This window comes from Diadema antillarum, unplaced genomic scaffold (assembly GCF_040938485.1).
Source record: "Diadema antillarum isolate AM-2024a unplaced genomic scaffold, OU_Dant_1.0 scf00000160, whole genome shotgun sequence".
NCBI lineage: Eukaryota > Metazoa > Echinodermata > Echinoidea > Diadematoida > Diadematidae > Diadema > Diadema antillarum.
The window spans coordinates 1,993,969-2,008,378 of record NW_027271049.1 but is presented as its reverse complement, the minus strand read 5'-3'; the positions used below and the strand labels follow the sequence as shown (position 1 = coordinate 2,008,378).

General features: G+C 37.5%; 1 protein-coding gene across 1 annotated transcript in view; it reads left to right on the top strand.

Annotated features, from left to right (window-relative positions):
- Positions 1–14,209, top strand: part of LOC139722199 (contactin-associated protein-like 2) — a 39,900-nt gene extending 25,691 nt beyond the window's left edge. The window contains exons 3-7 of the mRNA XM_071633514.1: positions 4,920–4,999; positions 10,187–10,439; positions 11,569–11,726; positions 13,237–13,378; positions 14,007–14,209. Coding sequence (XP_071489615.1) covers positions 4,920–4,999; positions 10,187–10,439; positions 11,569–11,726; positions 13,237–13,378; positions 14,007–14,191 — 818 coding nt within the window. The 3' untranslated portion in view covers positions 14,192–14,209. The remainder of the gene's footprint in view (positions 1–4,919; positions 5,000–10,186; positions 10,440–11,568; positions 11,727–13,236; positions 13,379–14,006) is intronic.
- The last annotated feature ends 201 nt before the right edge of the window (positions 14,210–14,410 follow it).

Here is a 14,410-nt window from a genome sequence, read left to right as displayed (position 1 = left end):
CATCCATTCACGCTACCATCCCATCCTAATACCCAAACCAATCGAATACAACCTCTATAAGTGCATGATAAAAACATATCATTCACATGCTCAAAATACGCATGATTCCCCACCCATCCACCTTTGAACAATGCCTTCATATAAATCCATCCGTATCCCTAGCTAATCATTCTCATGACCTTCATTTGAATTTAAAAAAAAAGGAGAAATATATAAGAAATCGGTTGCCTATAAGAACTATACATATTAGATACGTCTGCTAGCTCTCAAATCGAAAAGGCAGGTATTTTGTAGTCTAATCCTCTAGGCGAATATCTTTGTGCAGCCCAGCTCTCTGTCCTATTCATCTATAGAATGTCTTCTCAGGCGGTGATTTCATATCGCATGACAACCGTAGTATATTGAAGAATAAAGATTTTTCTTTTGTCCCTTAAATTTGTGAGAATTGTTTGTCAAAAACCAAAAAAGTTATTAAAAGCACGGAATTGTAAATTGTGCTGATAGTTTTATATCCTCGAACAAACAAAACAAATGAAACGATTATATACCGCTGAAAAGTAAGCGCGTGTTATCCAATTGCGAATGTAAAGATATTTGTAACGAGCGAACTTCGAACAAACACATTTTGTACTATACATGTACAACTGTACTACCTTTTCACTTTTCAGGACTCGTGTACCAGTACGTTAGAACGGTCGGAATTGCAAAAAGGGGGGGGGGGGGGGTAGTTGAACATCGAGATAGAAATAACAGGAAAACCAATGGCATTGTAGTTTTTCAGATTGTCGTATGATACCGGTATACGGTCAATTGACTCAGGGAGGTGAGACAAAACTCACCTCCCTGATTCACCTTAACCTTTCCAAGCTTTGCTGTCCCCCCAAACAAGGGGCAAATTATCACCACCTTGAATTGATATGAGGCGCCGCGTGACAGGTGGTCGGAGGGGAAACCCGTCATATTACACTAATGTCTATGGGATTACGTTGTCCTCAAACTTCTCAAACGATCAATACTCAATGCTGAAAGGTTCCGTTCGAGTTCGTTTCGGAATTCACCTACTATAGTACGTATACTCGCCATAAAGACCGTCCTTGACTCTCACAAAGATAAGGGGTCGATAATCTATATCGATAACCTCGTGAACAGTTATGCTGATGTGACCGTGTTTTGCAAAAACAAAAAATACAAACAAAACTAAACTAAACTAAACTAAACTAAACTAAACTAAACTAAACTAAACTAAACTAAACTAAACTAAACTAAACTAAACTAAACTAAACTAAACTAAAATAAACTAAACTAAACTAAACTAAACTAAACAAAACAAAAACTTGTTCAGAACCGTGTACGAATTCCCAGATGTTCCAAGATATGACGCTGTTACAAAAGTAACAAACTTCCAGATACAATGTACTGATTATCCGGGACTCTTTACTGGCAGATGTTGAGGACACGAAAAAAAAAAATTTTTAAAGACAAAAAAGATTAAAAAAACCGAAAAAGGTCATTTTGGAAGCCAAGGGCGAGCGGAGTGGGTTTTTTTTTCACTTCAGCTTGCTTTGGTTCTGAAAAAAATAAATGTCAGCTCGTGATTGCAAAAGCGGATGAAACTGGCTAATTATGAGCTGCCGTGTCGATCACTGGTCTTGATAACAATGGGATCTGTTGTGTTATATGGAAAGAGAGAATACTCTACGATGACAGAGGGCATTAGGAGCAACAAAGTCCTTTCAGCCCCAGCCACTTACCCACCCATGCACCCCCCCCCCCCATTTATGAAATCTTTTTATTTTACGCTGTATTGCATTATGAAATACAGAGACGAGCAACGTTACCGTTGGAGCAATGTCATGAAGAAGTAGATTTGCTAGAGTGAGAGTGAAATACACACAAAACGTCATAAAGGCCAGTGGTTGACGTCATAATCATATGTGACGTGAGATTGCCCAAAATTAGATGACGTATTAGCCAGAAATGGACTTTACTTTTTCTTCTAATGTGTAACGTTTTGTTCCTCTGCGAGCTTTCACTGAAGATTGCTTCGTGGGGCGGGGGGGGGGGGGGGGGGGAGGGGGGAGTTGAACCCCCTGATCAGTGCACTGATCTCTATATATTGTTGCATAGAGACCAGTGGATTAGTTGGGTGCATCACGTCTATAAATCAGTCGTCGCCTCATTTCTGAGGAACTTCGACAAGATATGGGGCATAAAACTTTGGGGATGACAGGAATCTAAAAATGGACATCTATTGTTGACGTCAGAGTTCATGTCCTCAGACAATATTTCATCGGCTGGAATTGACAGTTACGGTTGCCCGATGCGCGTGTCGAAATGCACTGGCGTAAATGAACACCCTCGAGATTTGATTGTTCCCTATGTTTGTTTTTGGAATTTTATGGCAGAATATAGACAATGGGGAATATCCCTGTAGACCACCTACTTGTTTGATTCTGCTCCAACTGAAAACAAAGAAAACCAATCCAACAAAAACAAACATGTACGAAAATAATTGTCATACTTTGAAAAACAAGCAAGCAAACAGCAAAACAGAACAGGCATCGACGTTCCAATTTGATCCAATGCCCATTCTGTCACATTTTCGTTGTAACCAATGAATCGATACGGTAGTCGATAGTCACTTAAAAATAAACCATTTACATGATATTTTGTTCATGGCTCTCCTTCCCCTGAAAGCAAAACATTCAGCATAGGCCTATTTTGTTTGCTGCAGTGGAATGCACTTAAACCTTTATACCGCTCAGTCAGCAAAGTTTAGCAATTTCTATGTTTTAACTGCAACAATGTTAACTAGCGTCTTTAATCGTAACGGACAGCCTTCGGAAAATACCATCGGCACTCTCCATTAAAAGCAGAACTTTATACCGTGATGTTACAGGTACCTCCATTTCTATACTGAACAAACACGATTTCTCATTTCGAACGAAAATGAACCTTCCCCCTCCTCCTTCAAGAATTAGAAAGTGATGGAAAGCACAAAATCATATTTACAGAAATGAATTTGCCATCAAAATGTATGGTGCGATGCATAAATCCCTCGAGTTAAGATTAGCGAGAAAAAGACATGAAAATCATGGCTTTCCCGTTTCATAAATGGTAACGCCAAAATTCATTTGTTGATATGCTCGCTTCATTTGTTTTTCTTTTTTTCCTAACTGGCGTGTATTGTAATATTTTGCTTCGTGAACTCCTCTATTGTTTGTGTATCGAATAATCTCACGACTTTAAAAAAAAAACAACAACAACTAATCGTAATGTAATGAAATTATTGTAGAATAAATGGTATTCATCAAGATTTAAAGTAGAGTAGCGGAATATCGGTTGATCGCCATTTCGAACTTTTTTTTTTAATTTAACTTTTGCTTACGGAAATATGTCGAATGTTATTTCCGCAATGATGGTTATGTTCTACTCCTTGGCTCCAAATAGTTTTAACCTACTCAATGCAGGCTCAAGTGATATTGGCCTACAGTTTGCCAGCACTTACGTTCCCAACACACTACCCAACTTCTAACAATGCCTTTAGAATTACCCATAATCCCCAACCCCAGCAGCCCAACCCACATCAGCCGCTCCAACCCCCCCCCCCCTTTCCTTTTTACTGTTGCACAACATCGCCTATACGGTCTCATTACAAGCATTCTGATGCTTATCCACACACACTCACATAATTATACACACACACACACACACACACACGCACACCCAAGCATCGTGCACGCACGTACAAAATGTATGATCCAAATCTTGTTATCGTTACATAGGAATACACTAAGCATCATATCTTTCTTCCCATCGTATGTACATCATATATCTAAATTACATTTGTTTAGGGGAAAAAAAAGAACTAAAATCATAACTGAATTCCTATGTTTTTAATGAAGACGTAGGCGTACAATATCGGTCGTTGTTTCAACGGTATTGACAAGAACAAATTCCAACACCCATTTCCCCTCCCATTTGATTATCGAAAAACTTTTCATTGATCCTGTATATTGACATACAAACAATTTTACGATAGTTATGTAAGACCAAAAAAAATAGTCATAATCAGTCAGTGCTTACAAATTTATAGATGGACTCTGTATCAGACATTCTTGCAATCAAGATTGGAAACATACAAAGCAAAACAAAGAACAAAGAATCAATCTATTATTATTATTGTGTCGGAGAGAACTTCCATCACGGTATACAAATCCACACGTTCATGCGGCCATTCAGGCAAACTTTTGAGCGACTTTTTAAGATATCTTCTCTTTCAGTTTGTCCAAGAGTATTACGCCTTGCGAGCAACGGTCTTCCACAGCCAGTACTGTAATATCAAACTCTACGGGGAAGACGTTTTCTTGCCAGAATTGGCGAATCCCATAAAATGTCAGTTTAAAATCACCTGGCACCGAAGTATTATAATCTGTTTGTTTGTTTTTGTTTTTTAACATTCTTTTCGCGATTTAAGAATGATCAATGTCTTCATGAATTAATATTTTTTTAATATCATGCGAATTTGATATGTAAGTATCCTCATTGTGTTTGTTTTGTTTTTGTTTGTTTGTTTGTTTGTTTGTTTGTTTGTTTGTTTTTGATGGAGGGGGCATTCAAAAGTACTTTGATTTCAGTAATGCCATGTATGACACCAGGGGGGCATTTCATGAAGCATTTTGTCTGACAAAGTTGTCCGACAAATTTTGCTCTCAGCCAATCAGATGCAAGGATTTTAGTAGCTTGTAACAGTTTGTCAGAAAAATATCCAATCAAAACGCTTCATGAAATGCCTTCCCAGCATGTTGAGTTTAAGGTTCAAGTTGAGAAGAAAATTAAATGTATTAATGGAAAGCCAGTTACAGCAGCGCTTGTCCCTGTAGACTAAACGACTCTCTCATTTTCTTTTCTTTCACCAGCCGCCCAGACGATCATCAATAATGAGGCTCCGATTAGCATCCAGTCCGAGGAAGACGAGCCTACTATGCCTCCTAGAAAGGTAACAATCATTCCATGCACATATTTCAAACCAGCAATGCAGCTCCTTATTTCGAAAGGTCTCTCCTTATGCTTGAGCAAATCCTTTTGAAGGTATTTCATGGACTCTGATTTCTGATTAAGTGAAATTTATATATTTTTTTGTTTGTGATTGGTGAAGTTCTTATCTTAAGATTTGATAAAAATGCTGTGAATGTTGAATTGAGACGGTTATACAATTTATATTGGATTTATATTGGATTTATATTCCGAGCGAAATTAATGTACCTCAGTCTCAGTCAGCTCAGCGTCAGTACAACGTGGATTACTGATTTGAAACCTAATTCAGATGTAGGCCTACTCAAAGACCATCAGGTGATGAACACGTAAGGAAGAAACATTTTGGATAGCAAACATACTATAGTAGTTTGTGATTCAAAAAGAATATGCGGTAATGGCACACGACACGAAATTCATGTTATCGCTATAGCAGATGAAAAAATAGTATCAAAGTTTCTGCTCGATACATGAGTTGTAAATTTCGATAAAGTCGATGCGTAATCTAATTCTAGATAAAAAATGTTCGAAATCTCTCCAACAGAATTGAGGTGGCGCTTAACTCGAAGAGAGTATATTCCTTATTTTATTATCTTTAAAGCACTCTGAATTATTGTTGCTGTAAATACCACTTTGATGTTCAGCTCTATATTCATCTTTTGCTTTTCGTTTACAGAGATATCTTTCATGATTTTATTGTATTCATCATTTCTGTATCCTTATATGAATGCGTTGAGTATAATCATAATGTTATGCCCATGGCTGTCGATCGCTTGATCGCTACTCAGCCGACAACAGTCGCTCCGGTTGCGACGACGATCAAGAAAATCCCTCCGACCACGCAGTTGCCAACCACCACCAAACCAGAGCCGACCACTACAAAGGTGGTGCCAACAACGAAAATGGTTCCAACGACCACGAAAGTCGTGCCCACGACGACCAAACTGCCTCCTACGACGACCAAACTGCCCACAACGACGAAATTGCCTACGACGACGAAATTGCCTACGACGACGAAACTGCCCCCGACAACGAAGAAGCTGACGACCACGATGCCAACGACAACGAAGGAACCGACTACCATTAAGATAGCCACCACTACGCTCCCAACTACAGAGGTAGAATTGGATCAGTTACAACGTGACGTCATCAACCGACGGTTCATTTCATTGTGGAATAACGCAACATTAACGATAACCTTTCTTTGCCTTGTCGTCGTTCTCATGTTGTATGTAGCGCCATCTGTTGTTCACGGCGCGACGATCACTGCCGCATGCTCATAACGCAGAAACTGCACAAGATGCCACTGATGGGTAACGCCTAATTCGAGAGAATAGGAATTAACGTCTTCTACCACTGTACATTCCACATGTGTGTATATTATTTTGTGAGACTTGTTTTTCCACACATTCGGTCCCACAGTTTTCAATAATGTGACTTCGGTCTGTGATGTTGCTGTTCTTTCTAGTGAACATCATGACTATCTTGTCCATATTTTTATTGTATGTGATAATTTTCGATTAATATCACCTTTTCTTCTTGTGAATATTAGCGATAACTCATTATTTACTTACAATTTTCCCAGCAGGGATCCTGGAGTAATGTATCCGTTCATTTCGTCTTGTAGCCATAGCTAACCTTTCCCGGTTCAATCTACATCTATCTGTTCTTGTTAATGTGACTTGTATTTCTGTGTATTTATCTAAAGCTAAAAATAAGAGTGAAATTCCAATTTTCACAATAGAACAGTATTTTGATCTCTAATTCATTACGCTCTTTCTTTTTGTCGTCAAACTAATTGTTACCTCTTTTATTCTTTAACAGGTCTAACTTCTTTGAACTTGCAGTAATTACATGAAATTAGGCCTCATCATCATTCTGTTACCCTGTCCTTGTTTAATTACTGTCTTTGTCCTTTATAGACTCTTTCCCTTTTTTTTTAGTCATGTGAGTTCTTGAGTTTTTCAAACTTCTATGCCTTTTCAATTTCAATCACTCTCTTTTGATGTCATCTTAATGATTACTCATGATTAATTACTTCTTACCCTAACAGGTCTAACATCTTTGAAAGTTCTTTTGAGTAATTAATCTTTCCGTATCATTTCTCTTTCATGTAATTGTCGTATTTTTTCCCGATATTTTACTCGTCAATCACCGTGGAGTTACAGTTGCATTCTTCTTCTGTTTCTCCTTACTAATCAACACTCACCTGTTTTGTGAAAGGTCAATAACGAAGGATTTTGACAAGTAACCGTCTTTCGTTGTCTACCGTAGTTTCGTACATCTAGCAATTCATTGTTCTTGTGAACTTATTTCTATTTTCCGTGCATTTCACCACGGTGACCTGGGTTAGTACATCATTGCAAGGGAAACTGTTTTATTCGCTAATTTATCTCATCTTTTACCCTCTCAGTCAACCTGGCTTTTGGACTGTTGGTTCTGTTTCCCCACATAGAAATTTTATATCCTTGTTCTTACATAATACAAAACTTGACCAAAAAAGGAGAATTAAAGTGGTCAATTTATGCATTCAGAGACATTTTTCTCTCTCTCTCTCTCTATACCCTTCTATTCAACCACAAAGAAGGTATCATAATTGTCTTCACATATATTTTGCAGTCTTGAAGTTAGGCTATGAAAGGGGCAATGTCCATCAATATCCTTCCTCTTGGTATTTCCTGTTAATTCCTTGTGTTCTTTCTTGTATGTGTGTGTGTGTGTGTGTGCGCGCGCGCGTAAATTCACAGGAACAATATAGAAAGATATGGAAAGGGGACTTCCTATTCTTATATATCCCAATGAGCAAATGCAGAAATAAAAAAACACGGTAAATTTTGTTGAAAGGCTAAGAAGTTAATTTCATCTCATGTTTAGACAGTTTTCGCCAGGAGCAATAACAAAAACGTAAAAGATGTGTGTATTTCTTCTTCACCTGCAGTTACACAATTTTTCTCCCGCAGTAATTCATGCTGAGCTGTTCTGCACCTATCGTTCTTTGTGTCATAAGTTCTATGAGGACAAAGTGAAAACTCCATTTCCGCTTCAGAATCAACTATTTGTGATTTTAAGGTAGCTTAGAATGATTGATGTGCACTTTGATATACCGCTTGAAATCCGCAATACCATATGGTACTCTGTACAGAAATATAAATCATGAAAGAACGACAAACACATCGCTCATTTCTTTACAGTTTATTGCACTATTAAAGTCGTCTATCATGTGGTCACCACCAAAAAAAAAAAAAAAGCCACGAAAGGTCATGGATATCTTATGCGCAGTCACTCTGGCTATCACCTTTTTCTTTTCTTTTTTCTTTTTCTTTTTTCTTTTTTTTTTTTTGGGGGGGGGGGGGACGGAGGTCAATCTTACGACCTGTGATAAAGTCAAAATTTTGACCGAATAAAATTTCCAGCGATTTGACGTTCCATCCCCATAGAGGACATTCTGCCAGTGATAGCTTGTAAGAAATGGCACAGTTTTGTATCATTGCGCGTATAAATCTGTCGCTTTAACATTAAATTTCTCTGATATTTGAAATTGAAAAGGGTAATTAACCCTTCTAGCTACGAACCTACCAAAGTGGGCATCTATGAATTTGTGGGAACATTTTGTCTGAAAACGATTATTGATAATATCATGTGACCGTAATAATCATGTTACTTGTTATTGTTGTTTAACTTCTTCATCTTCTTTTTCTGTTTTTTTTTCTCAATTGTCATGAATGAAATACTTGTCTGTCCTCTTAACTAGACATGACAAAATCATATTGTTTTCCAATTAGAGAACAGTATTGCAATAATTCAAAAGAAAGACAAAAATCCATCAGAATGTAGAGATATAATTGTAAGCATATATAACGCCATATCCAGTATATGACTTCAAGATCATAAACATCGTATTTGAGCGAAGATTATAAAAGTCACTGTTCCCTCTTGTATTACATGTCAAAATATTCCTCCCTCATCCTCTCAATCTCAGAAAAATACATAAACAAAATCAAACATAAAACATCTTACATCTCCTCATCCATTTATTTTAATCGTCATCTCAACGTTTAAGGATTTTCTTTATTCTAGCCGTTTTGAGAATTTTTTTCCTCTAGATTCTTGTAGAACCGCTCTCCTGTGAGAACTAAGAAGATCTCAAATTTGTCTAAGCACTTGATCATTCTCAATGTGCTAATATTGATCGTTGTTTACTGCTTATTTCTTGTTTTTATTTCACCGCAAGGTAATTCATTTCAAGCATAAACTTTTCTCCCGTCACTCAATTTCTTCTCTCTCTCTTTGACAAGGCTTTTTCTTGGTCTCACTGGTTTTTGTTCTCTCATGTAATACCTTAACCGGATACCCGTGTTTCTTTGTATCTTATCTGATTTCTTTTAACATAAGAGATTTCGTCATTTTGTACCCCTCACATTTTCTTTCAATTTGCATATTCCACTGTGCCATCTCGTTCCTGGTAACTCATTACATACTGTGTGCCTCTGAAGTGTGTCTTCGTATAATGTACCAAACCTTGTGAGGATTATCTCACAAACTGATATATTTTGTATACCCTTTTTGCATTAAGATCACTTTTGAATGGTCATAATTCCTTTTATTATGAAAATCTAGTTCCAAGGCCAGACAGGATTTTAATTGCGGTAAAACGTTGTTTAGTGTCTAAACATTATTTTGCTAATTACCACGTTTACATAGTTATTGTTTGAAACCTACAGCTTTAATCATGTTGTTTGTTTGTTGTTGTTTTTTTTTGTATAAACTAGTTTCTCGTTGTAATTGTCTTATAGTGAACCGAAGAAACCTTGTTGATGATTTATTATCCTGGAATGTGTATTAGAATCTTTTCAGTTGTGAAAGTATCAATTCACCGCGTTCATATCTTTTGTATGCACTGCTTTTAGTTCCTAGATCAAATTCAAAAGGGAGACTGGTGACTTTAACTCACAAAAAGGAAGTATTTTTACTGCAATACTTTAGAATTCGCATAGTCACCTTTGTCTTTGAAAGTCAGCATTTAACGAAGCCATTAATTGTCATGACAGAATATCAACAAAATGATCAAAGAGGAGACACTTACGTGAAAAACAATAAACACAAAAATACTGCCAATAAAGCACAAATTTGCCTATTCCGTTCGTCCACACAGCCAACGACTCGTCGTACCACAACCCAGCCTCCTACCACCACTACGATGCCTCCGACAACCACCACACAACCTCCGACGACTACCACTGCCCCGACGACCACACCCACCACCACCATGCCGACTACCACCCCGATGCCTACTCCGTCGACGTGCGCTGAGCTCGCCACGCGTGGGACGATGACCTCGGGAACCTACATGATCGACCCCATGATGACGGGAGAGGCTTTCAGTGTCGAGTGCGAGTTCCCAACGGGTAAGGGAAGAAGCGAAGAATTTTAACTTAAAACGACTTAACTTTCTTGTCAATTTGAGGTATTTGTTATTTAAACTGCTATAAACAAAGAAAATCATAAGAAAATATGGTATCATTAACAAATTTTCAAAAATGTCGCCTAACCCATTTTTCGATCAAACTCTTTTTTTTTGTTTTGTAGGACGTTTTCAAAAATAAACTTATGTAATTCATGGATTATTATGCTCGCAGATGAGTTATACGTTTGTTTGGTGTTTTTTTCTCTAATTGTCAATGTTAATTACTATTATTATCTGTAAAGCGCATAAAAACATTTTGATATAGGAGCTATGTATAATAATGACAAAGAATTAGACATGATTTCGAGAGAAATATATTGATTTATCGCATTTTTCGAAAGCACACTACTGATAACAACTAATTTGGTATAGTGCAAATACACTTTTGCATATACATTATCTTCAGATGATTTAACCCTTGTATTTACGTACCAATTAGAATAATCCCGATGTCGAAAACGTTAACTGATAATATAATATATCACCAATATTAATGTTGTCGACATCGGGGTTATTCTGTTAGTTCCTAATTTTGATATCACTGATTGCAGTAGTGATTAATATTATAGTTATCATGTGAAGGATCATTTTCCAATGTCTTTATGACTTAACAATGAAAAGTTAGTGATATTCAGAAATTAAATAGTATATTTATTGACAAGATGGTTTGACTTCAGTGAAGATTTACAGTAGGTAATAAAGATTGGCATGATGTTTTAGGAGAAAATTATGTCAATTAAGCTTATGAATATTTTGTGAGTAAATTAAACCAATATTGATTAAAAAATACCATAATATGATCAAGGTAATAAGTAGCACAAAAATAGGATTAGTAACCCATTGCTCAATGGGAGAGTTTTCCTCTCAATTAGAAATCTTAATTCAAAAATTTGAAAATCATATGACGTGGCCATGTTCACAATTTTAATGAGAATGGGTCTCGACTTATCTGGAAAATACAGTGTATACTGTTTGTACCGGGTAATGTCGGAGATGATCCTACTATAACGTTGTATAAGCACATTGATCTTTACTGTTAATAATACTGCCTTGGACGGTTCATGTCTCAGGTGTTACGGTGATCAACCACAATTTGGTCGGTCAGGCGGTGGAGAACAACGGGAAGGAGGAGCCGGCTGCTTTCTCGCTAGACCCCATCTACCCGGTCTCTTTCCAGCAGCTTAAAGCCCTCACAGCTCGATCACAGAACTGCTCTCAGTTCATCCGGGTAAGTTTTGACGTCGCTTCCGCTCGAGCTCGGGCATGATGGGAATGATGTCTGTCTGAATGACATTTGATAAGATGAGCTGGAGAGGAAGCGATGGAACGGTAGCGGGCAGAATTTAAAAAGGGGGGATCGACAAATGTAATATGAGTGGTTGATATAATTATATACTAGTCAGGAAATCGAACTAAAAGATAACTATACAGGAAAGCTCTCGGACAGCGCAGACCTCCGCCAACAGCCCTATTCCACGGTCTTGTGGTTTCCACCCTAAAAAGATAATGAATAAAATAGAAATTAAAAATTGAAAAATATGAATAAAAATAAAATGAAATTAAAAATAAAAATAAAGTAAAGTATAAATCAGGATGCAAAAATGTAATCATCTGTTCTTTGCGTCATTATCAAGTTTGCTTGAAATTTTCATCCAGATCCGTTCGTAACGTTTGAGTTGTTCTGCAAACAGACAGACAAACAAACAAACGAATATTGTGTACAGCTTCATCACTAATCCCTGTGTACGTGCACAGACTGCTATCGATGACTGTGTCAATTATCATTAATGCTTCGATGCACATATTCGTGCTATTTGCGGGTTTTTTTTTAATTCATTTTCATTTTCATTTCATTTATTTCCACTTTCATAATCGGTTTGCAAAGTTTACATTAAAAACAAACAGACAGACAAACAAACAAGAATGCATTGTGTCAAATATGATGGTGGCGGAATCAATACGATAAGATTCACAACTTTAAATTAAGTAAAAAATAAAACGGATACGTGTACATTATAAGAAAGTTTTTGAATATACCTCGGTGGGCAGCTAATGTATAGGCCACCAAGATTCCCATGCTATGCCGGGTCTTCAAAGGGGTGGTACAGTTTCAGTTGAGATGGGGTTTCATGCTTCCAACTTTGATGATGTTTATATTCATATATATATATATATATATATATATATATATATATATATATGATAGAGAGAGAGAGAGAGAGAGAGACATATATATATAGATAGATAAAGAGAAATCTCTTACGAAATATGAAAGAGCATATGATTTTAAGGGGAATTTAAAGTTTATTTGCTGAAAATTGGTTTTGAATTGGCCGAGATATCCAAAACAAAGCGATGCGAATAAAAGGTGGGACCCATCTTTTATTAGAATCGCTTTGTTTTACTTTATTTTAGGATATCTCAGCCATTTTAAAACCGATTTTCATAAAAAAAAAACCCACTTTAAATTCCTCTTGGAATTGTATTCTTTGGAACATTCCATGAAGTGGTATCTAAGTATCTCACAAAAAGTTTAATATAAGGTTGAATCCTCACCCCATCCAATACTATACCATCCCTTTGATAACGTTCCTCTCTTCTCACTCTGATACTCATGTCTTCCTTTATTCCTTCCCTTCACACACACACACTCACACACACACACACACACACACACACACACACACACACACACACACACACACACAAACACGGTCTCTCTCTCTTTCTCGCCGCAGTATGACTGCAGAGGCGCCGTTCTCCTGGCCGAAGATAAGAAGACCCGGACACGGTACGGATACTGGGTTTCCGTGGATGGAGAGCCGATCGTTAGCTGGGGAGGAGCACCAATCAACAGCAAGAAGTGCGCATGCGCCTACAGTGAGTCCCCACTATACTTTGGCCTGACGCCAAACCTATACAACTAGCCCTTTAAATGCTTAGGCAGTATACCGAGTAATGTCTGTGTTTTCCATTTATTTACTGTTATGATAGATGACGTGCAACATCGCCTCACATGTATGTGCTTTGTTGACGAGAATAACAAAATGAAAACCTTGGCAATCAAATTACTCGACCAGCTTGTAAAAGACTGAAATCCCCCCCCCCCCCCCTCCCCCAAATATTCTACACAGCAAGTGAGCTGTATTTGTAAGAGACGTATATGCATCAAATATATGTAGGCCCTATGTTTAAAAAGCTCTGTCGTCCATATGTCCAAAATGCACTGAGTTTTGTAACAAGTTCTCTTATTTGTAGTAAACTGTCACTGCTTGTTTAAATTTCATTATCCTGTCATAAGATGTGTTACGGCTTTTCCCATTTTTGCAATTAATGATTTATCAATTCTAATCAATTTGATGTCAAGTCAATTGGTTCGTCCGTCAAGTAACAAATCAATCCATTCATTGCATTGATTTCAATCATTTACATAGCATTCCACATTTCTCATAGCAAATCCGTAATTCATTTACTGCTTTGTGTGCGTAATTTACTTTTCTATCACCAGCTTCCGAGGGATGTCTGGGCGGGAAGAACTGCAACTGCGACTCCAACCCGAAGACGTGGAACTTCGACGAGGGTTTGCTCGCCGACAAGCCGTACCTGCCCGTCAGCAACGTGTTCCTTGGCGACACCGGCAGCAAGAAGGAGATGGGAAAACTCACCCTTGGTCCGCTCAGGTGCCAGGGCTAGAGAGGACCACCCAAAAATGGCCCCCATGAAGCAGGTGAATTAGACAGAGTACTTAAGTGACTTCCTCTGTTCGCCTCCCAAACTTAACAATCTTTAAGCAATGGAAGTTCTGTATGAAGAGGTCAATAAAGACCACGGCATTTTTTATACAATTATTGTACATGTATATTTTTTTATCAATGACATATTACAGGCCCTATACATTATATATTATATATT